We start from the raw sequence: 25,116 nt of genomic DNA, 5'->3' as shown, positions 1-25,116 counted from the left end.
AGCTCAACCTGCCATTTGGAAAACACACTCAAAAATGTATTACAGTTGGACACACATATTTACTTATGTGACTGAAAAGCCCTCTAGGTCTCTTTTAATTTCATCCCTTTGTCTTTTGAATGGCACCAACTTGGCCTTTGATCATTGGCAAAAAATACTCAAAATGGGGTGGAACCCCCAGATCTGAAAACCCAAGTTACTTTTCCCCTCTCTGCCCTTTAAATGATCAGCACAGATCTGTTAATTGCACTGGAGTCACGGCTTCAGAATTTGGAAAGTTGAGAAGCTTTTATTAAATTTGCCAATTTTTGTTGCTATTACGTTATTTGATCCTATTGTGTGAGCAATATGATGATGGTGTCTACATTTATCCCTGTGCAGGCAGTCTGACAGCAACAATTATCTTGCAAAACACAGACCTACAACAGTTTAAAATTCACACTATTTCAAAACACATTTTCTCATTTTTAAGAACAGTTTACAGAAAGAACATAAAGAGTGATTCAATATTGACTGATTTTTCTTCATTTTTCATCTAATCTTCATGTTCCTGGAACCAGTTATTACCTCATTGAGAAAAGCATTAGAAATATCGCAGTGATGAGATAAATTAAAACAACCTCAAAAATTATTATACTTATGCCTTTAGATCAGCTCTTCACAGAAAATCCAGCAAAATGCAGATTTTGTAAAATATAGTTCCATATAAGTATTTTGATTACACAATGTGTTTGAGAAATCTAGGTAAAGTCAGTAATTATTGCTTCACAGTGAGCTTCAGAGCAGCAAGTTTTTCTATACAGCTTTCAAGTTATTTTAATTTATTTATTTATTTATTAGTTATTTAATTTGTTATTCAACTGACTTTCCCCAGTCTTAAGAATTAAAAAAAATACTAACTGACTTGCTGCGAATAATGCCACCAACTCAAAAAATTCAGAAAAATTTATGGTAGTTCAAGTTATATTTTCATTAGGTCAGCTGTCATTTTAAGAATGATTAAATAAGTAATTTCTTTGAATTGAAAACACATAAATAATCCCTATAAATAATTACCAGCCTCAAATGTAAATGCTGACTGGAAAAACAATTTCCTTGTTTTTTTAAATTTATGCAATCAATAAATGGGTATAACATTTTGAAGGCCTAAAGGAGTCCATGCAGTTTCTTCCTTGTACATTTGTTTGCTCTTCTGTAAAAAGTCATTCAAGGGCAATAAGGCCTCTTGGGAAAAAATTTAATGAAGAAAATTTTAAAAATCCAAAACATTACTTACCAATTAGTGGATGTTTCACTCCTTGAAATCTTGAAATTCAGATCAGCCATTCCTCCCACAGGTACTCTATCACTTCCTGTAGCAAAATGTAGCAGCTTCTTTTGAAGATCCAGAGAAAATCCAAGTACTACATCCCAGAAGTATCTATGCTCAGGGCAGAGGGAGAAGAAAACTTTGAAAGATGCAACATCATAAAAAAACCAGTATGAAGATAATAATAAAACTGCAAGTATTACATGATGAATATCACTTACTGAGAGTTTAATTAATATACTCTATAGGACATCAGCAGTACTCCAATATACAAGGTTAAATTCCCAAGGAATTGATAAGTACAATATTTTATTAATTTTGGAATAATGTCTTACCAAATGATGCCCCAACCCACTTCCACTTACCTATACAAATATAAATGTCTTCTACTCACTAATATAAATGTCCTTAGTATCAAAGAGAATTGAGTATAAAAAATATTTTTAGAAGATTGGATAATAAAAATGAGATTTCATATGCAGGATTTGGAGTTTTTCTTTTCAAACTATTCCACCTAATGTGGTAATAATCTTTGAAGGACATTCAGTAAATACATATCATTAAGGATCTAATTCTTCCTACTCATGACAATTTAGTAGTGTCTTTGTCTTATTTAGAAATAGGTTTCTAAAACTTCAGTCATTCTCAGGTTATCCTTGAAGAGCTTACTGCTGGAAGACTAACATTCCATGTTGTTTTAAACTCAGTAACTAGAATAAAAACCCAGGCCTACCTTATAGTCATATCAGTTTTTTGGTAGCCCTCATATTGGGTACTTCTCTGTAAAGCAGACATGTCCAGTTCAGGACTGCCACAGACGAGAATTTCAACCTCCTCTGGACGAAGTAGCTGCCAAAAATCAAGGACAAAATATTTAATTTTTAAAAAAAAGATGAGAAATTATACCACTAGATTAATTTTTTATTTTGTCATTACAGAAAAATTAACAGAATATCATTCAATGTAAGTCTCTAAATGGGATACATACTGATTATAGAAAAATGAATCCCTCAGCACTTTGAAGAATCTCTTACTGCTGTATATAGTAGAAAGTTAATTTCAGGATAACACAATATTTCAGCACATTATGTTCTTAATTTCTTCATCATTCTTACATTTATTACACTGGCTTGCCTATCATGTGATCAGACTATGAATGGGTCAGTAAGAAAATTAAGTTTGTACATATGGAAATCTAAGGGAGGGTCTTGATGTCAATTTTGATTTCAAATTCCATTTCATTTGCACTGACAATCCCAGCGTGGATAGCTGAGCAGCAGAGGCTGACAGAAGTTGACCCTCAGTTGTACAGACTGCAGTGCAAAGCCAATACTTCTAACAATAAGCTATGTTTAATATCTACTAAACTTACACCTGCAGAATCCACTTATTCATTTAATACAACATCATCAAGTTGCATAGAAGTATGCCATGGCATTTCAAGGGGTTCTCATTGTCCTTCCAGAACCTTCTCTGAGGTTGGGCACCCCTCACTTTGCTGCATGGTGTCACAACTCTTCAGTTTCACTGGAATTTAGAAAATCCTTGACAAATTGAAATTTTTCTTTCTCAGTGCAGAAGGGATGCTGTAAATTAAAAAAGTCATTCCAACAGCCAAACAGGACTGAAAACAGAAGAATATTTAATCTTAACCTCACTGACTGTTCTTCCTGCAAAAAGCAATTTATGTTTTCACAGGAGTCACTCAGGAACACTCAGGCACAGTTGTTCTGCAGTTCCTAAATGCAGGGAATACACAGAAACCTTATAAACCTTCACTGGAGAGCCTGTGATGTGTCTGTGAATACACAGTGATAAATCCTGTCTTCTGGAGCTTTATTTACCTCTTTTCAATTAAACAGTACAGAGAATAGTTGATTACCTGATTAATTTCTTCTACTTATACTGGATTAATTAAGTCTATCAATCAGTCAAGATTCTTTCCACATCTTAAAATCATCCAGTGCAATTTAATTTAGATAACTCATTGTTAAATATTTGAAATTTCACTTATTCTTACCAGTAATGCATATGAAGCACACACACTATGAAATCCATAGTAGAAAGCTGCAAACTGTTTGTATATCGATCTATTGAGAAGAAAATCAACATAGAGCTGCACATATTCTAAAAAAAAAAAATTATTTTGTTACATTATAGTAATTTAAATCAATAACTTATTTGCTACAATTTTAGAGGGCAGAACATGAAAAATTAATGCATTCAGTTTTAGATACCATTAAATTGATAGGCATACCAAAAAGAACTACAGCCATTTCATTGTCACACTGTTTATGGAAGCATAGGTATATAGAAAGTACAGAAAGGACAAACTTAAATCTACAAAGTATGTGTGGTTAATATACACCAAATTACCTTTCCTATTCCTATTTGTGACTGGAATTTTATCTCCATTTGGCTTTAAGTTGTAAGATTTTATGACACCAAATTCTTCTTGAAAAACCTACAGAAAAAGAGGAGTCAAGATCAGCACTGGAAAATAAATTAACATACTTAGAAATGACAAAGCTTATATTACGTCATGTATTCCCTTCCTCTCTTCAGCACATGCTGTAATTCTGAGGGTCGTGAGATTTTTACAAGTTAAATATTATGGTTTTCAACAAATTTCTCAGAAAATTAGTATTCAAAGAACAAAAATTGAGCCTGTTACATAGTGGCATGTCAAACTGACCTGCAGGCTCTGGAGCCAAAGAGCTTTTCATACAAAAGAACAGCACTGAGGCAGCAAATAAAATTAAGAAGGTATTTGCTCTGCTGTAGTTCACCTAGGAACTAAGTACCACCAATTTGAAATTTCATTAACTCATATGTTTGTGTATTCTGAAACAATGAGTAACTGAAAAAGACTTTCCTGACTGAAATAGCAGTTTCAACACACAGGTCGAGCAAAACTGTAAAAACTTGAACTAGCTTCTGAAGTGAGATTTCCTGAACAAAATGTATAAAATAACCGAGTAAACTTTGACTATGTTCTGGGTTAGACAGACAAGCAGAGCTGGAGATGCCCCAGCAGCTGGCCAAGTGACCCTGGTGCTGAGCACTGGGACCCACCGAGGGGGTCAGGGAACAACAGCCTGGAGTCACCACGGAGCCGAGCGCGCAGCGGCAGCGTGGCTCCTGAGCCAGCTCTAGCCCCGTGCAGTCACATTCCAAACAAGCAGCAATCACACTGCAAGAAACCACTCCACTGCCATTCTAACATTGGAAAAAATCACTGAATGAGGTAGAGAACCACTTATCGTTGGGCACGCAATGACCTGAAAGGTTGAGTAAAAATCCTCTTCGACATTGCCTTCATAGGATAGAAGCTCACTTAGTCCATGCGCCAATTCCTACAATATGAGTAAAAAAACTCTTTAGTAAATCTACAAAACTAAGTGATGCACTTTGCAAGGATAAGTCAGAAGCATTGTTTTACACAGAAAGTATCTTGGAAAAAGCTGTATATTTAAAATGCATGCTATGCTAGAAAATGCAGAGATTTTCTGTTTCCATCAGAAGACTTTATCAGCCTGTGCTGAAAAAAAGCTTTTTTCTAACAGCTGGCAAGTCAAGCATCAAATATGAATATATCAGGTTTTATACCAGTGATTTTGCCTCTTGGAAAATGTAATACTTACAGGCATAATCTGAAACAGATCATCTAATGTGACACCACAGATGCCTACAAGTGTGTTGTGATCACAGGGAACAATGGGAGGACTCAATAATTTCTTGTAACAGCAAGGTGGGAAACGAATATCCAAGGTGATACTGTTATATACAGCAAGTCCCATAAGCTATATATGTCAAAAGTTAAGGGCAAATGTGACACATCATGAAAAACACTATAGATAGTATTTTTCTAGCTTGGAAAAAATACTTTAAGATTCATGTTCAACAAACAGAAGGCATGTAAATGACTTCATTGTTTCTGGACTGACATTTTTAAATTCAGTTTTTCATTACAATTAAGCAGTGGTTAGCATGGTCAAATGATGCACATTGACAGAATGCTTGAGAATCTTCTTCATAATATTCTATACAAGCATTTCTATCCATTTTTCCAAAGTATTGTTTTGAAAACTATAAAGATAAACATGTATTTTCTTGTGAGAGATCAATAAAGCAATGTTTCTTTTAAATAAATCTAAAAGCATTAAGACATACCTGCACTGGTACTACAGTTCATCCACTAGCACATTTAAGTGCATTCCATGAAACAAATTTGAAACTATACCAATTCAATTCTCACAAGAATAGAATGGATCTGTGAGAAAAGACTTACTTACAACCACGATCTGATCCAAGTGCAATCAGTTAATGGCATTATTACATCATCTCAGTGGAGATGAGAAGCATATACTATCATAAATAGCTTGCTTGAGGTTTTCATTTATAAACACAACAGAAAACCTAGAAAATAAACTAGTCCTCAAAATAGCATGTGGCTTCCATTTTGTAATAAAAAAGGCAAAAAGCTACATACTGCTCAATGGGAACTTAAATGAACTATACATAGACACAGGCACATTGATGTTTACTGAAAGAGACTCCGAGGTACATAGAAAATTACAACTTATACACAAAAAAGCTGGATGTTTAATATTGACTTAGCATTTTTTGACTGTAAAATGTACTACGTACCCCCACACCACCATTTTCTTCCTATTTTTAGTTCACTTGCTTGAACGATATTCAAAAAAATACATTTAAAATGGAACATAGGTGTACATACAACCTTTGAAGGAGCTTGAGCCAGTGCCTTATTTCATCCCCACACCACTCATCGATTGTCATTCAGAACATTCTAGTGGACATGAAAGGATACGGCTCCAACCAGTCGGAATTCTGAGTAGTTGTCACATTTAAAGCTGCTGAACCAGTGGCACTGCGAGTCCTTGTGGTAGGTGAACATGCCTGCAGAACGGTAACATGGCCCTTAAAAAGGCACTGAGCTTTGTAAGAATTCGTACAAAGCCTCCTCTTTCCTACCCATGCCCCCTTGGAGTGCTGCTGGGGGTGCCCACATCCCCCTGCTTGTTCTCAGGAGCCTGTTTGGGCAGGAGCACCAGGAGCAGTGCCGAGCCTGCAGCAGGCTCAAGCCCACCAGCCCTGCTCCGTGCTGCTCCAACACGTTCTTCAGGGCCTCCAGCTGTGGATATTTTGCATTTTCCCTAAGCAATCTGTTTCTTCATTGCACTCCAGCATCAGTGCTGCCATAAATATTAACTGTCTAACTAAAAATTTCCTTACTGCAACGTAAACTCACTTACTTCCTCCTCTCTTTCTAGGTCAATAGCAGATGACAATCCCAAAAAATGCTGGCATGAATCCCATGATACAAATACCATAAGTTTACCTTCTTAGAATAGAAAACTGTAAATGGTTTATGTTATACACACACTACCAGCAAAGGGATATGTTTCATATTTTCTGTCAAAAAATTATACCAGAAAAGTTAAAAAAGCCCCAAACCACACATACCCTAAAAAAGCTGCTCATGGGTCTAAATGACAAGCTAGTTCCTACTGAAATCATAGATGAGTTTGACTGCTATTTGTGTCAGATACAGAACATTCTGTTTTAAAGAGTGACAGAAAGTAAAAACCTACATAATAAAAGCAGATAACAACTCTAAAATGCCTAGGAAGTATTGCTCAGAGAAGTAAGACACACTCCACATAGCATCCTTTAACGCAGAAGTAAACTGGATAAAATGTGATGGGCTTTTTGAATTTGTTGGGATTGAATGGGCCAGGTTTATTATTTTTTTCCATGGTCTATACACACCAAAGCACTGACTATTTCTCAGCACATCTCATATGCAAAAACTCACTCTATCTCTCTTTGAAGATGAAGCTGGTGAAAAAGAATATTTAAATTAAGAAAAACCCAAAGTCCTTTTGATTAAAAAAAAAAAAAAAAAAAAAAGGAAAGAAAATCCAACTTTGCTCAGGGACATCTAGTTCTTATGATAAATTACAGGCAAAAAGCTGCCTCCATATTCCCTCCTCCACTCTCCTGAACAATTTATCTCTTGAACTGCAGCTCAAAAAGGTGCTTATCACAAAAGGTTTAGACACTGCCATTAGACATTGCCAGAAGCAACAGAACAGCTGCATGTAAGGCAGAGCAAGGTTCACATGCTAAAAAATCATAAGGATGTTGAAACAAAATAGATTTCTAATCCCATTTGTGAATTGTCCACACCAAGATAAAGAAAGCATTGCAAAACATACAGGCTGGCAGACAGCTGACTTAATTAAGAGTTTTTAAATTCCAGGAGTTAAACCTGAAGAATCAGTTAACCTAGAAAGGGTAATAGCAGTGACATTTTCCCTTCCAAGTTTCCTACATGTTATTTGCATCTTAAACATTAAAGACAGTAGAGGATACAGTCCCTTTCCAAGGGACAAGAATATTTCTGAACTCCTCCCACACTCGACTGATAGTCGTAACAATGAAAGAATTTGCAGTTTGAAGTAAGGAAGCCTGCCAGAGATAGTGAAAAAATAAATTACTCTGAATGTTTCCAAACTCATCAGTTACCAAGCTCTGCTGACAGCTTTTTTACCAACAGAACTGTCAAACTTACAGAATGCTTTCTGCAGGATAAATTGTTTCCTATTAAGGTTGCTATCACCAATGCCATGTCTTCACAAAGACCCCTTTTTACTGGAAAAAGGGCTACAGGCAAATATCTCAGCAGATATGATGACATAGTTATGACTTAAAAGTCTGTACCTTTAGAAGTAGTCCTATAACCAATAAAGGACCATGACTTTAAGGGACATGAACACCTCCAGGCAAAGACAGGCAAGCCCAATGACTATCAGGTGTTATGCTCAAGTCCCTGGAAATCGACTTAAAAGCCATCCTGGCCACACTTTAATGCACTAAGGCATCAGTAATGTAATCAGTAATGCACAGAGGAAAGCACATCAGAGTGGTGAATAAAACACACCCAGATCCATCTACATCTCTATAAAACAAGTGGATAGAACTGCTTGTTTATGACTGCTCATTTATGTCTTACAATCTCCTATTTGATCAAAAAGCCTTATTTTTTTTTTCCCCTTGGGCATGAAATGCCCTTACAGTCTCACAAGTCCTGCTAACAGCAGAGGCAGGTTTTTTTCATTCAGGCTCACACCTGCCTATACTGTCTCTGCTCCTGACTGAAGGACCCTTCTTTTCTGAGATTCCCCCAGACCCCTTTAAGAATACTGACTACATAGATGGCATAAACAGAACATATGATGACAAAAAAAACCTAACCTCTACCTATCCTAGTCACAGAAATAGCACTAGAACATGCAGGCACTCTCAGTGCAACTATCAGCACCAAAAAACATCCCAATTGATGCATGGGAGACCAAGGACCAAGGTTGGCAATTTGTCAGAACTGAGCATACTAACAGCACCCAACTGCAGCTACTGACAAAACCCAGAAAAACTCCCTCCCTAAACTAGCAATATGAAGATAACTGAGGGCAGAAAGAAAATGCAGCATGTGAAGAAATAGGGAAGGATGGTAAATGATGGTAAAAAAACCAATACATTTGGCCTTATGTCCACTTGAATATTTGCTAAACCATTGACCTGTTTTAGGCTGAGATAATTTCCTTCATAGCTAATAGTTAAACTATTAGAAAGTTTATGTTATGGATTTGTGCTGAAAACAGTGTTTATAATGCAAAGAGTTTTCCATTATTGCTGAGCAGTGCTTATACAGAGTCTGAACAGATTCTCACAATCTACTTAAGAATCATGAGGACTCACCATAATCTGGGTGAAAAATCTGCCGAATCAGGAGCAGAAACCATTCTTTTGTCAGGCCACCCATATCAAGACCAGCTTCTCCTACAAATGTGACTTTCAACTTCTTTTTCAGATCTGCCTTCTTCCTTGCTAGCTATTGTGAAATAGGTAAGGCAGAAGAAAAAGGAGATTTAACATATTATCACTACCACTAGCCATAGAGAACACACCTCAGCCTCTACTCTACTGCTCTTGCTTTGCTTAAACCATTAATTTGCATAACTTCCTACTAGTAGGTCAAAACTATATTAAGACAATGACTGAATTGCAGAAGCAAGACATTTATGACTACTTGACATCATCAACTACTTTGCATACGGTGTCATTCTCTGGGCTTGAAAAGAAGTTAGGTGGTGTACAAACAGGCTTAATAAGCAATTAGATATAATGACTTGAGTTTGTATGGAATATTTCAGACCTATATAATTCTTTACCTTTTACAGAAGATGCGCTACCAGGAGTAAATTACAAATTTAAAAAGTACTTAGACATAATTTGGAAATATTTAGTAACAGGGAAGTAAGATAACACTTTCAATATTTGGACACCATTTAGTTCTGTGTAAGATGCCTTCCAGCAAGTATCAGCTGCTTTTTAGAGCTGTTTTTTAGACAATGGTAACAAGCTCTTTTCACTGCTTTGTCCTAAGAGACAGCATTTCATGCAGGTACACAAAAAATCTGCAAATAATTAGATTACAGTCTTTTACAATTAACAGTGATCTTTCAGACTGAGTCTCTATACAAGCTTTCTTTAAACCATTAATTACTGTCCAGCAGAGAAAGTGTTAAAACCAGCCAAGAATATATATGTGCTAAAATAATCTCCATGTTGCTAGTTGCTCAAGTAAATTCCTATTACATAAATTTTATAACTGCAGGTATTTGTGTTATTTGAAACAAGCTATTTATTAGCTGAAGTGATTTTCCTTTGCAAATTGTTTAAACTTGAAATACAAGTAAGCCATCTTCCCTCTCCACCTGCCATTCCCCATACAATTTAAAATATTAATATGATACATTCTTAATCATCTTTGAGATGGGTAGAAGAAAACATTGGAAATAAACAGGAGAATATTTTGACAATAAAAAATTTTGAATTTGCTCTTGGTTATTTTAGTGTGGTTAAAAAAATGACAATGCCTGAGAGAAAGCAATATTACCAATCATATTTCTTTTGTCTTAGGAGAAAATGCCAAAAAATAGACAGGTTTTAATATAGGAAAATAAAGTTTAAACTTACATCTTATGACATAAGTAATCAGAATTTGTTTGACGCTGTTTTCACTACCTGGACTTATTTTTCAGTATCATCAGGCTGTTCTCAATGTTGAGAAAGAGAGGCAACTAAATTTCACTAAATAATGTTAATTAGCAAGGTTCAGTGGATACTGAAGAATTGCCTACTTGAATGAACACATCTATTTCATTTCTAAAAAAGGAAAAATTACATTGAAGACTGTGAGGAATTAGTTAAAAGAATTTAAGAACAGAAAGCTGAAAATTATTCTTAAAGATTGAGAAGGAAAAGAATAAAAATATTCAAAGAATTAGAACAGAACAATCTTATTAGTGATTAGTCACATACTATTCATGCGGCTATAACGGAATCAAGTCCTACAGAAATTGATAATTGTGCATTGTATTTTTAATAGAAAAATTGCAAATACAAATACAGACCATGTGCAAGTATGTATGTTTGTTATGGTTTAGCTATGGAGCAGTATGAACCCAATCTGTTCTGCAGCACTACAATTTTGAAAGTTATATCTTTATTTAGTATTATGTAGCTATATTCCAAATCTCTTAGTGCAAAAGATTTAAATATGACTTATCAAATTGAAATCTAACAATACCTACTCGACAGCAACACACAATTTAGTTTTATGTTTCTGTTACCTCATCAAGTGAATCACTAACGAGGTGTGTCCTCCTCACTTTCACATTTAGGAATAACATATTCATGTCAGGCTTCTGTCTGCGAGAGACTTTATCCACAAGGCTTTGCTATTTGATGGAAAAAGAAACATCACACATGCAATATCTTAATTTGAAAAAAAGCTGTCACACTTTTTAACTGTAAAAAGGTGTCAGTATCGTGTATTGAAGACATTTCCCTAACACTGTAACTGCTTCAGTCTCTTCCAGGAGATGAAGAGCAATTTCTTTCCTACTGCAGATACCTTCCACACTACATTTGAACTAAAGTATTGGAATTTTTCTTCCTTAATCATTGTGTTGATTTAACATGCTAGCATGTTATGCTGGTTTCTCAAAGGAGGAAAAATTAAGTCAACACTATAAGTTATTCTCTAAAACACTGCCCTCTATAAGGATCCTGACACTAAGTATACAAAAAGAAAAAAACACTCAGAGAGCCCAACATGGACATCTGTAGACTATTCATAGTAAAATGGTTTAAGCTCTTTTTGAGGGTAGTCAGAAATACTAGAAATTGTAGCGACAGGTCACGTGCAATATCAGTCTAACAAATACTCATCAAATACCAACGGATGAGACATAAACATTTATCATTGAGGGACTTACCCGTGCAATACTTATCATTTGTTGTTCTGAGTCCCTTTGAATAATAACTTTTTTTGCTGCTATAGAAATAATAAAGGGGTATTGACAAAAGGAAAACCTAACAAGAGAAAAGAAGATTAAATATTTTCTTTCTAGCATCTAGCATACTATTTTCATTTTAAGAATATAGGAGTGAATTATCATTCAATAAATAATTCCTCCACTGATAATTTCCAAATAGCTGCTGGTTTTTTTTCACTTTGTATATAGTGATACTTGACTCACTAGAACAAACTGTTATTTGCAAATACTGCTAGAAACTGAAATTAGTAATACTTATCTTTTCTCATTTGGGTTTTTTTGTGGTTTGTTTTTTTTTTAGTTGTGTTTTTTTTTTCCTTCTCAAGTAGAATATCAGGTATCAGACAGAAGAGCAGCCTGAAATACCTGATTCAGTGGTGTAAATTATGGTCTCCAAATTTTTCCCAACTGCTGCTGAAGGCAAGGAAAATGCCTATGAACATACTGGAGGCTAAAATATGTCTGTAGTAAGACACAGTCAGAAGTCTATGCCAATAATTAATAAACTTACTTTATTATTAACCATATTTTACATATTTTCTCTAGTTTGCAAAGGCAGAATGAGATTTATTTCAGACAATCTCACATCCATGCAGTAGCAAGTAATTAGTAGCTATAATATGTTTTTACAGTTCTACATGTTTTATAATATGTTTTTACTGTATTATTTAAAATAATACAGTATTTAATGTGGCTCTATATAGACATAAATGGTGTGCATACCATATATAGACACTACATATCCACTACATTAAATACAGATATACATAACATAGATACAATGTTTTCAAGTACTACTCAACAAGAAACAACCAGTAATTCCTCTTACCTGTGAGAATTCCCATAGCATTGCCAGTTATGATATTCTTCCATAAGATCAATATGATCAAGTGTAGAATTATAGAAATCCGTATACGAAATAATAGGAGGGCTAATCAGACTATTTGCAGCATCTACAAAGAAAACACAAAGTCTTTTAATATAATGCCTAGTTTCAGCATATTTCATTTCTTGGCACCATAAGCACCAGTGATCTCAAAATCTTTAAGCCAAGTCTAAAATAATACAAAACATGAATAACTTACCTCAGTCTTAGCTACAGAACTATAGCTACGACTTAACAGTATATAACATCACATTAATTGCTGTAGAAAACAGTAAATCCCTAGAGTTAAGCCCATTTATGATAAGGGAACCTCAGTTTGACTCTGGTTTCCTTACTGACATACACTAAATTAAGGTTTTATAGATAAAGGGTGCTATGTTCTGATGAAATGTATGAAAAAGCAGTTTGATAAATGGAAGTGGTTAAGAAATCCATATAATTTCAAGCATCTATGGCTAGAAAATCTACATTTTTTCCAGTATACTATCTAGACCTGCACAAAAATTAAGTACTTGACCAAAGGAAGAAACCCAATTCACATTTAAGCTATCTCATTATATAATGACATTGATAAAATGTCCAAGAGCTTGTAAGTTTTCTCTATTTACACTTCAGCATAATTTATTTTTGATCAATCAGACAAACTAGTGTTTTTTGATTGACTAAATAGCTCTGTGAATTTCTGTTTGAACAGTCTTCAGTTGTTGTCACGGGAAAACTCTGCATAGCAATGATCCTCTACAGGAAAGCAAGTAGGAAGATTTGCCAACAGAAGACTCTTGCTTACTACATTTTAGCATTTTATTGTAGCTTGTACTGTGTCACCACCATTATCAGTCTTCCCCAGAAGAGGTGCAGTAAAAACTATTCTCTCCCAATATGCACGTGTGTGTGTATATAAAACAAACCCTATATACATACACAAATATACATACAAAAATATATACATGCCCACACAGTTCAAGAAAAATACCTACTAAATAAAGCCAGGACTTTTGCTGCTGATGGAATCCACCAGGTACATTTCACCATAGGTGGAAACTCTTCAGGTTTTGCAGGAAACAGCCGTAAAGAAATAAATTGCAGTAACCTGTCCACCACCTGCTTGAACCTCCTCTGTGAAATCCTAAAACAAACATGCTGCACTTACTCTCATGTGATCACTGTCTACACTAGAGTTGGTTATCAAATTTCAATGCTTTTAAAAAAACTCCATTAAAATTTTTAAATTCAATTTTAATTGTTTAAATTATTTTTTTAAATGCTTTTGCCCTGTACATAAAAACAAAATTCCAAATGTAAAGTTTGAAGAAGCATGCTTTTAAATATTGACACATGATAATTCTTTTCAGTGCACCCCTATGCTCTTTAAGTCTGTGGAAAAACAAAAAGAGCAATGGAATCATTATCTATTCTTGACTTTTAGTGAACAAAACAAAAGCCCTTTTCAATTTCACTCCACATTCTGAATACTGACGAATTCTGATTTATTTTGAGATATGTGGTCCTTTCAAATAAAAAGTAGTACATGCTTCATATGCTTGTGCCACGTGCACATTTTAAATTACACACTACACCACTTCCATAATAGCACAACAATACACATGTATGTGTAGACATGTTAAAATAGCCTTTTCTAAACAAGAGCTCTCCTGTTTTAATGGTTTCCATTTATAATACATGCTTTAAGACTAAAAATAATTGATATGACTATTGCATCCTTAACCAAAAGTGGAAACCTCATTTGTAAATGCAGTTCAAATGAAGTAAAATTTTACCACAATTTTAAGCAAATCTGGACACAGGAAGGGGTATTGGAATTGAATTACCATCCTTGCAGAGAAGAAAATTCTTAATTAAGATTTCCTAGGAGAACTGGAAATTGCGAATGTGTCTGAACTTTGTTTTTACCTCAAGCAGAACTTTTTGCTCAGTCAATACAAGGAAGGCAATCTGCATACAAACTTAGGAGCTGCTCTTGGGCAGTTGCACCCATGTAACTGTTTTAGTGAGGTGCTATTGGAGTTATTTCAATGAATTACAAATCTAATGCCCTAACCACACTCTCTCACCACCTCTATTGCACTAGGAAGCCAGGTCTCTAGCTCCGTTGTGGCTTCTGTACATTACAGCAACATTACAATATCTTTTGCAACTTACCCCAGATTAAACTTAATTTAAACAAAGGTCATAAAGTTGTTTGTTTTAATAATACCACGTAAACATATAACTAAAACTTTACACACAAATTATTTTGCATATGTTATCAAAAAAAAAAACCTGATAAGTAATTTTGCAATTAAGGCTTTTTTTGCAGAAAAATAGTAATTTTTATACATTATGTACATTTTGCATCTATAAATCAGTATCACTTAGTGGACTATGTCCACATGTATGTAAGCAACAAAACCAATCTCTTTAGTCAATTAAATTAGCCTTCATATAATTTATAAAGCAGTCAACATCAATGGAAATACACATCCTAGAAATGGAATTTGTAATGTGGAGTTTTGTTTTGGTTTTTTTACTTTTTAGACCAGTGCACTAGGAAATGATGGTCAGCTTCTGTTAAGGCTGCTATCTGTCTTAGCAAGTGAGCATAGATGACATAAGTAGAAGTGTTACTAAATTGAGGATTCTGAAAAAGATTAAAAAAAGTGTTAGGTTAATAAACTGCATAAAGGGAAAAACATCATTAGGATTTTTTCCTATGTTTGTTGTTGTCAGTACAATTACACAACGAAGTAGTTCACCAAACAGCTGTGACAGTGGGAAAACTACAGGAAAAAACAACTCACAACTTCTAGCCAAGTAAAAAATACACAACTTCTGTATTGTAAAAGTATGATTTTTTTCTTTTCCCCCCAAAAGAAAGCCCACCGGTAGCCCAAAGGCAGTACTTGAAATTCTGGATTAATCTTTACATTGTAACACAAACTACACTCCTCTAAGTGATGTAGTTTTCATATCAGTAATACAAATTCTTATAGCTCCTGTCTATCCCATTTCAATCCAAACTAATTTTCCTTCTATTCCATGTGTTCACATATTCCCTCATTTTAGCAGGAGACATTCTTTTTAATTCACAGCCAGTATATACCACCCCATAGAAGAAAACTCAACAGTTTTCTCAGTAGAGAAATAAATAAATCAATCAATAAATTAAATTTCCATTTGATATTCTCAAATAATAGCAGAAACTGCTCCTTGTGTGCAGAGGTGTTAGGTACACTAGCAAAATATAAAGGGGAAATCTGTTACAAATGCAAGCCAACTACAGCAGCAAAGGTAAGAGGTGACCACAGGCAAAAATCAGACATTGTAACCACTCAAGACAGACTGGAGAAAGTCAGCCAGACTGGATAAAATGCAACACTGGAGAAAGTCACAGCAATATCAGAAAGTGCATATACTGAAACTTTCAGAGTTACAGAATCCTAATACAGCAAGTCTGGGAATAAGGACAACATAAGAACAAATAAGTAGACAAAATATTTATTCTTTCAACCCAGAAAATAAAGGCAAACAATTACTTGCCTATTAGTGCAAAGTTTTAATCTATGCAATTTTTCCTCATTAACTATCTTCCATTAAGCTCCCATTCCCATCATGCATTATATTTCTTCCATATTTTAACACATTCTTACAACAGGAAATTGGATGTGAAGTATCCATAGCTATACAAACTATCTTGCTTGCACAGTATACTGGTTTATAGATTGTAAGTTAAGTAGACACATACTTACATAAAAGTACTGTATTTTTCTTACCTGTAAAAGTATACAATATGCTCTGAGATCATCCTTTGTTCGTGGCCTATGGATGAATGAAACAATAAACATATGGATCCATAATTTACAGACATTAAGAGTCATGAAAACATGGATGATTTTATTTTGCTTTGCTAATATGTACAGAATACCATATTTAAGAATCTTCACTGCTCTCAAAAACTGAAAAGGTCATTTACAGATTCTGACAATTCTCTGAAGGTAGCAGGCTATTTATTATTTGTCTTTTTAAAACATGACAAAAGGCCAAAAAAAAAAGGTCAGAACTGAAGAGTCAGAGGTGTTCCAAAGAGGAAATTCCGCATTATTGTCTATCTCAAGTGACACCACAAAAGAATTTATTTGCTCATCTTTGACATTTCCTGCAAGAATTCTCCATTCACTTCTATCATCACAGCCTCTGTACTTCTTCATGTTTATCAAGGCTTTTACATAACCACAAACACACACAGCAACAGCACAAAAAGCAGCCTAAGTTGGACAAAGGGGTAGCCAAGACCTGGGTCACATGTGAGTTACAGCAAGCCACTGTCCCTTTTTATAAATTACACTATGCGTTCTCACTTCATGCCAAGATGTTGCCATCTCCAAAAACATTCCTGCTTTTGGACTGGCCCCTTCTGCATCCTGCACTGCTCTTTCTGTGGTGCTGCCCCACACAAACACTATTGTGAAGTAAACTGTGGATCAGGGAATTGTACTAGTTGCTGTTGCAGGGGTGGACAATGAGAGTAAGTTTTAACCTAGTTAAATTCTTAAATTCATCTCACAATTAAGAAGTCCAAAGAAATGCCCTTGCAATAATCAGCTGAGATTTGGTGACAGAATGCATGGCTGGGTATGGATCTGTCTCTCAGAGGGTTCAATGCCAGCTTACAGAGTTCAAGATGTATTTCAACAGATTCACCGAAAAGAATTAAGTTATTATGTATCAAATAAGTTGCATCACATTTTCTTTCTTTGCCTAAAACAATAAAGATAAAACATATATGTTAGTGCTGCTGGTGCAGCACTGATGCAAACATTTATGATAATTACCCTGTCCATTCTTGCAGTAGACCATTAATTATTCCTTTTAGGACTGACTTCTGAACATCTTGAGGCTATGAAGACAGGAGAGGAAAAATAATATCTGAAGTAATAACACATATTCAATACAAGGTATTGTACAAATAAGCAAGTTTGCTTTGCTTGCATTTTAAGACAGCTAAGAAATCTTTTGTGCTATGATGCTGAGCTCCTAAATATCTTCCTCACAGATGTAGTAGGCGAGTGTGGGGTTGTGCCAATGGTGCCTTTCAACACTTATACCCTGTAAATATAATTTCTAAAATACTCCTGTCCTTTGTATACTATGCACAGGACCTACATTTTAGTATTCCCATCCTCACATTTTCTTTTCTTCTCACCATGCAGTCCCATCACAGCCATGCAATATCTCTAAGATATGCAATCTTTAAGAACTACCACAATGTAAACTATGCTTTACTAGAAGGAAAAATTTCCTCCTCTTTTACTAGAGCAGCTGTCCTGATTCTATGACAATTCTCATGGGACCATTTGAAGTATGTTTTGAGAGATTCTTCAGAAATCATGCCTATATGGGAAATAAATTTTGGTATAAATGGTATAAAACATGAATTATTTTTCTCTACTTACAGTATTTAATAAGGCATCATAGACAACATTCACAAATTCTGCATCGATTCCAGAGTCCTCAATGGTATTAAATGGAGAACTGGTATCTTTCTGTAAGTTAGATAATACATGAAGCATTTTGAATATTTTATAGCTATCTTTGAAAATGTAAATTTAACAACAAGCTTAGGAAACATGTTCAGATACAAGTATTTCCTTTATCAAAACGTAAGATAATTTTCCTTAACTAGTATGCTAAAGACAGACCAAAACAGTAGTAATCCTACACATATTCATATTGTCATTCTATTTTAAAAATGCAAGAGGGTTTCAAGTAATGAATTACACTGAACTTTCATCTTTGTTGTTGATCCATTATCAGACAAAGGCAAGAAAATTTTAAGCATTCAGTATTTATTAAATAACTAAAGGTCACAGGTTATTTTGTCCAGCCTCAGATCCTACAATCCATATTAAGTATCATGAGCATATTTTGCTCTATAATAGGCAGGAAATAATAATTTAGCATGAATTCAGAAACACAAATATAACATTCCCTAGGAAAACCAAGTATGCCATCATAACACATGAACAGCTATAACAGAGCTCATACCACGCCTTTTTTTTAGGGATTGGGAATCTCTGTTCCCAAATTTGCCTGGGCCTCTGCATTAACACAGCCAATGTTTTAAAACTGTAATTTGTTTAGAAAGTACCTACACAGTCACAGTGTCACACAAACAAACTACATACTGCAATTTTAAAGCTCCACAAACTTGAAATAAAATTGCTTAACTGCTTAATCAATAAATCAATGCAATAACACATTTTCCACAAAAGGCAGGTGAGATCATGACAAAATTATCTGAGTGACCATGAATATCTGGCTGAAAGCCTTTAAGAGATATTTTTTGATACATTTTGAAGATACAAAGCACTGTAATTACTAAATAGTATTAGGAATTATTTTCTACCTTAAATGCAGCATTTATCTCCAAGAAAGAATCAAAAGTTGTAGAATAAAAATTATGTACAGCTTTCCAATCTCCCGATGCCTTCGACTTTTCCATATCATCCCTAGAGAAAATATATTCAAATACTGGTAATGGTTTGATCTTGCCAGCCACTTAGACTTTAAAATGCATTATAACTTTAAGCTTCTCTCACTAAGCACACTTAGAAGACTGAGGAGTATAATATCCATATCTTTCTAACCTCTTCCTTGTCATTTAAAGATCACGGTATTATAAGAGAACAAAAGCATAGTTTGTGTTTGATACACCTGAGCAATGTCTTTTATTCAAAATGTTAATTCACAATGTCACAGTTCAGTGTGTTAGGACAAATAATTAGCAGAACAGAATTAAGTTGCAGCTATACTTACATGGTAAAGTTTCTCAGAATAAGTATGACGGCTCCTAAACGACTCAAATTCACTAGATTGTCTTCAAAATTTTCTTTTAAAATTTTTCAAATAGAACTTAATCTGAGGCACAGTTGGTCAGTCTTAGGTAGTTATTCTTAGACAAGGTGATCACTGGTGACAGTCAACGTGGCTTCACTAAGGGCAAATTGTGCCTGACAAATTTGGTGCTGGTTGATGATGGAAGAACGGTATCATCTACCTGGACATGTGCAAGGCCTTCCTCTGGAAGCTGCTTCCTCCTGCTTTGCTGCAGGCTGTGCAAGAAATCTTCAGCATGGGGAAATCCAAACCCAGCTCAGCACAGGGAGCAGCTGCCAGATCCAACTGAGAAGGACCTAGTCCTACCTGGAGGATGGCAACCGTGGCAGAGGGGAAATGGAGAGGTGGTGGGGGCTCACAGCTGGGGATTCAAATGGACAGGACAAAGGCTAATGGCTTTAACCTGCAGGAGGGTTGATTTAGATCAGATATAAGGAAGAAGTTTTTTACAAACACTGCCACAGGTTGTCTAGAGGTAATAGTCAATAGATACAAAAATATTAATATGGGAAATAATTCAGTTCTTTGGATCATCTGAATACAGGAAAGGATCACCTCTGCAAATTTTCCTTTATATCGCTTTTTTTCTGTCCCACCAAATACACACTGAATAATCAAAAAGCTCTCTTTTTCCTCCCTGGAAGCACAAAATTTCAAACATAGGAGAAAGAAATAATTGCCAGTATAACCAAAACACCTAAGACTGCAAGGAATTTGCCAACCTACAATAAGACATACATACTTTTTTCCAAAACTAAATGTTCACTGCACTTCTAATTCTGAAGTATATGTTTTGCTATTTTCTGTGTGGAACAGCATTTCAACCTAGAAAAAATATTTTGATAGTTTTCACAGTAACAGAGTTATCAATCCCACCATCATAACCAGACTAACTCCTTGCCAGTCTTACTGAAACTGTTTCCTCATTTGAGATTAACAAAATCAATATGAATTAGGTCAAAATGAAAAGAATTCTAAAGAAAGCACATTTCTAGGAACACCAGTATAACTTACTGAAAATCTTTCACAGTTTTGGTTCGAATTGGAAGGGAAGGTTCAGGAGGAATCGGTGCTTTCAGTTCTTGGGGTAATGCATCCACAGACATGCGCTGCTTTTGCCGTACATCGAGGCAAAGAGGTGGTACGTCCCTCCCTTAAAAGAAAGGTAAAGAAGAGAAAATACAATTCATCTAACACAAATAAATTGGTACTAGGAAAAAAAAGAAACTCCAAAATGTTTGATTCTAACTCTTTAAAAAAGTATTTTTCTTTCCATGTGCACATGCAGACATGAGGGAAAATTTGGCTAACTAATAAAAATAGCAGTGTTGCCCATTACTCTATATCCAATATAGATTGTAAATTTTCAATATACAAATTGCAAAACTGCTCCTTACAGTTAAGAAAAATCTCACTCATGACCATACCAAAGTCCAACTCTCATATAAGGACAAGACTTCAGTCCATTTTTCTACACTGTGATATAGAATTTTAGCTAGAGATGACTGTGGATCATCTACAGTTTCAATAAAGAATCTATTGAAAAAACTAAATGGAAAGGCAAATTTTTTTGTCTTACAGAGAATTACTGGTGAAACAGAAGCATCTTTGAATTATTTTCAATACATTTGGCTACGTATTCTAGTACAATCGGCAATGCTTTGATAAGGTCTTTCTATTCTACTCCTTCCTTTCTATTTGATCTGAGAATATTTGATCAGATTAGCATGGCAAGACTTGGCAACAGCTACAGTGAGAGATGAGGCTGCCTCTGTGTCCGACACAGCTCCAAAACACACCCACCACAGGTCAAAGCTGTGCCCACCAGTGACACTGGTAGCACCCCTGTGACAATATATTTAGGAAAGCATAAAAAACCTGCACAGCAGCTGAGAGAGAGGAGGGATTAAAAAAAAAAAACAAAAAAAAACAAAGAAAGAAACTAGCCTACAGACACCCACATCAGTGGAAAAGAAGAAGGAAGGAGGAGGTGAGCCAGGGTCTGGAGCAGAGATTCCCCTGCAGCCAGTGGAGAGCCCATGCCTGATCAGGCTGCTGGCAGATTTGGAGAGAAGTTGAGAACAAGGGAAGGTGTGGTAAGCATGGAAGGGGAAGGTGTTTTGAGTTTTGCTTCTGATTAGTTTAACTGTCAATAAATTAATATCCTCAAGTCTGTTCTGCCTATGACAATAATTGGAAAGTGTACTCCCAGTCTTTATCTCAATCCATGAGCTTTTTCATCTTATTTTTTCCCCATGTCCTGTTGAGGAGGGGAAGCCACAGAGCAGCTTGGTGGGTGTCTGGCAGTCAGCCAAGACAAGCCCACCCAAAACATGAAAAAATATTTCCACTGTGTTTCCAACACTCATTTTGACAGTGTCTTCACAAACATCCTCAAACACTCTTACAGTCTGATTTATGCTGCTCATTTTTAAAGGCATTTACATGAATTGTGACATGTTTGGGATAAAAGACACTATATAAAATAAAAGTGTCCTCAAAAGTCATACATATTTAATGAAAATCCTCTATGAATTGTATAAGACCCCTCTAAGCTTTTTTGAAGGTTTGCTTTTTTTTAAATTAATGAAACATCAAAGGAGAATCACTACACTGCTGCCTACTCCATTTATCACAGCAGGGAAAGAGATGCTAAAAAAGTCCCATGAATCCAAAAGCAGATTTTTTTTCCCCTCACACTCATGACAGAGTCATTGTCCGTGTGACTTAACCCAGGCATCGTTCATGAGATAACAGCTCAGAGCTGCCCTCAATCCCCCAAGGATGGTATCAATCACTTATATGGAACCATGTCCATTCTCACAGATGGAATTTTAACTATTTTAAGATAAGAGTAGCAATTGAAAAAAACAAAGCAGACATACAGATAAATTAATCCAAGCCAAGGTGCCAAACAGTCCAACCATGCAAATGCTCTGCTATTGAACACCATTCTCTAAAAGCAGAATGGACTGGTTTTAAAGATCTAAGAATTTGTCTTATTTTTATACTTTGAGAATAACGAGATTTTTGATTTAACTCTCATTTTATCTTCTCAATTTTAAATGGATCAAATATTGAGTTATAACTAGCTGAACACACCGAAATGAGGAAAACATTCTTTAAACGTCTGTAGAAGAGACATCTGCTGGCAGACACTGCTTCTCAATTCAGTAAATTGAGGCTGCAGGTGGTAAGCTGGTAACTTTCACCCTGTCAGCAATGCAATTTTCTTTGAAACGCAGTTTAATTTACATATACTAAAATTGATTTTTAATAGTATCTTTAACACATATGGTCAGCTTCAGTATGTTTTGTCATCATTCAAATTTATTTGTACATAGATTTATTTGCTCTTCTGCCAGTAAAGAATCCTAATTAAGATCCTTCACATGAGTTTCATTGAGTAGAAATGGGAAATTTTACTGAGTTGATAAACAGCAATAACACAGTATTACAAGACAAGAAAAAACAGTAATTTCTGGCTTCTTGCCCAGTTACATCAAGTAAAAAGATTCAGCAATGCATGAATGCTTAGGGAAATATCAAAAACTTTGGTGAAGAAAATTGCATTGATACAAAGCAGAATTGAGTAATCCAGGGAAGTTCAGAGTAAATGAATGCTGCAATTATTTTCATTGTGACCAGCACAGCTGCTGCCCAATGAAGATTTTCAAAGAAGATAAAGCAAACAAAACTTACGGTAATTGTAACATTAGAAAATAACTAGAAAAATCTATTTAGTATATAAATTTCATACCAGATAATTGTTACATTAGAAGTGTGGCACCTATGTAGCACATAAACATCCCCCTACTTTTCATGCTGTATTTACCAGCATTAGGTTTTCCACACTTTTTTTTTTTCAATGAAATTAATGTTCTTTGAAGCTGAGCCTGAAGTATTACCAGTATATACACCTATATATATATACAGCTACACATGTTCAGAGATAGCACATGTATAGATAAACTGCAAAAAGACCCAAACACCAATCAAGCATTATTGCTAAAAGCCAGATTAGCAAAAGCAGAATTTTCACTTGATAAATTTGTTCAAATTGTTAATTTCTCCAAAGAATACACATACTGCCTCAAAATATATTGAATTCACCTTTGACTGATAATAAAAATACTCTGGTTTTACATAGGCAGGTTACTCTGATCCTGAAACTACCACAGCATCTGCTCAATTTTACACACTGAGCTCTAGCTCAAGAATATATCCCTGACTATAAGTATTGCCATGCAATAGTGTGGTGAAAATTACCAAGTAAATACTTATGAGGCAGTAATTACAACTGGGAGGACACCATTTGCAGCAAAATTGAGGGCACTTCAAGAGAGTGATATTTAGGGTTTATCATTCTTGCCAGGTACAAAAAAAAAAAGAAAGGATGGGGGGTCAGGAGAGAAACAGACTTTTGGTATGTTTTGGCACAGTCAGAGAACTCTTTACTGGCCATCTCCAGCCACTGTGGTTTACTTTGTGTAGTACAAAGCAATTTGAACTAAGCAAAAAAACCCTGTCTGAGATGTAATTCAAACCTTTCGTGTTTCAGTGATTGCCTTTGTTTTGGGAGTAGAAAGCACCTCTTTACCCCGTAACAAAAACTGTTTAAAAAAAAGAGTCTTGCACTGACTTTTAGTTTTGCAGTATAGCTAACAGGACTAATAAAAGACTATTTTAGCAAGAATCTAATAATATACCATCTTTTATATATATATATATATAATATACCATCTAGTAATATACCATCTTTTCCTGCACAACTTTGAAACTAAGCATACTTGTCAACAGTTTTGTTTCAAAGTCACACTACTGAGGTCTCTCAGTCAAGTCTCTTTCTTGCCTCAAATCCACTGAGTGGCTTAGTGAACCACTGCACAATAAGCCTGAAGGGGACTTCTTCAGAGACAAGATCAATACAAACCTGACAAATGTTTCTAGAGTCTTTTATGAATAAAAGTCCCAAATTACTGAATTCCTTGCCCAAAAGCCTAATAAAAATTCCAGGTCTAACCACAACATCATCTCATCCACACTTCATGATTCTAGCCTACCATACTGAATACAGAGCTACACTTTCTATCATTCCCTCAAGTATTGTTACCTCGCCACAGCACAACAATCTTCCTTCTCACTTATAAAGCTATTCAGAACTTACTAATTGCTGCCTGTGCATTTTACTTTCTGCCCTCATTGGCCTTCATCTTCACTGCAAAACACCATCTCTCTGCAAGTGCCTCTCTTAAAAGCCTTACACTTGCCTCATTCCCACCATCCTTCAGATAGCAAAAAAATAATTTTCTCCAAAGTTCTGACAATTTCTAGAGACACTGATCATTCCATTGAATGATTTCAGCTAGACAAAGAATATCTGCAGATAGACTGCCAAATCAGTACCTTTCTTTAAACTTTCAGACTGCCGAATCAGTAGCTTTCTTAAAAATTTCAGATAGTTACTCCATTCTCCAGGTCTGTTTGTTTTTTCTTATCAAATTTGTCTGTATGACACAACCTCTACTGAGCATGGGCTATGATATGTTTCACTGCCTGTACAATGTACAACAGAGCATAATTTAATGAAATCT

General features: G+C 35.2%; 1 protein-coding gene across 1 annotated transcript in view; it reads right to left on the bottom strand.

The window, feature by feature from the left end:
• Window positions 1-25,116, bottom strand: part of HECTD2 (HECT domain E3 ubiquitin protein ligase 2) — a 33,175-nt gene that overhangs the window by 3,306 nt on the left and 4,753 nt on the right. Inside the window, exons 3-20 of the mRNA XM_021539523.3 lie at window positions 20,537-20,675; window positions 19,032-19,134; window positions 18,079-18,168; window positions 17,458-17,522; window positions 16,399-16,444; window positions 15,157-15,266; window positions 13,606-13,754; window positions 12,572-12,695; window positions 11,683-11,779; window positions 11,035-11,142; window positions 9,098-9,230; window positions 6,144-6,232; window positions 4,954-5,112; window positions 4,591-4,665; window positions 3,686-3,773; window positions 3,330-3,436; window positions 2,043-2,158; window positions 1,277-1,420 (exon numbers count right to left, since the gene is read on the bottom strand). Of these exons, the coding sequence (XP_021395198.3) occupies window positions 1,277-1,420; window positions 2,043-2,158; window positions 3,330-3,436; window positions 3,686-3,773; window positions 4,591-4,665; window positions 4,954-5,112; window positions 6,144-6,232; window positions 9,098-9,230; window positions 11,035-11,142; window positions 11,683-11,779; window positions 12,572-12,695; window positions 13,606-13,754; window positions 15,157-15,266; window positions 16,399-16,444; window positions 17,458-17,522; window positions 18,079-18,168; window positions 19,032-19,134; window positions 20,537-20,675 (1,942 nt within the window). The remainder of the gene's footprint in view (window positions 1-1,276; window positions 1,421-2,042; window positions 2,159-3,329; window positions 3,437-3,685; window positions 3,774-4,590; window positions 4,666-4,953; window positions 5,113-6,143; window positions 6,233-9,097; window positions 9,231-11,034; window positions 11,143-11,682; window positions 11,780-12,571; window positions 12,696-13,605; window positions 13,755-15,156; window positions 15,267-16,398; window positions 16,445-17,457; window positions 17,523-18,078; window positions 18,169-19,031; window positions 19,135-20,536; window positions 20,676-25,116) is intronic.

Source organism: Lonchura striata, chromosome 6 (assembly GCF_050655825.1).
Source record: "Lonchura striata isolate lonStrDom1 chromosome 6, ASM5065582v1, whole genome shotgun sequence".
NCBI classification, from domain to species: domain Eukaryota; kingdom Metazoa; phylum Chordata; class Aves; order Passeriformes; family Estrildidae; genus Lonchura; species Lonchura striata.
The sequence above is the reverse complement of the archived record's forward strand: the minus strand, read 5'-3'. Positions and strand labels throughout refer to the sequence as shown.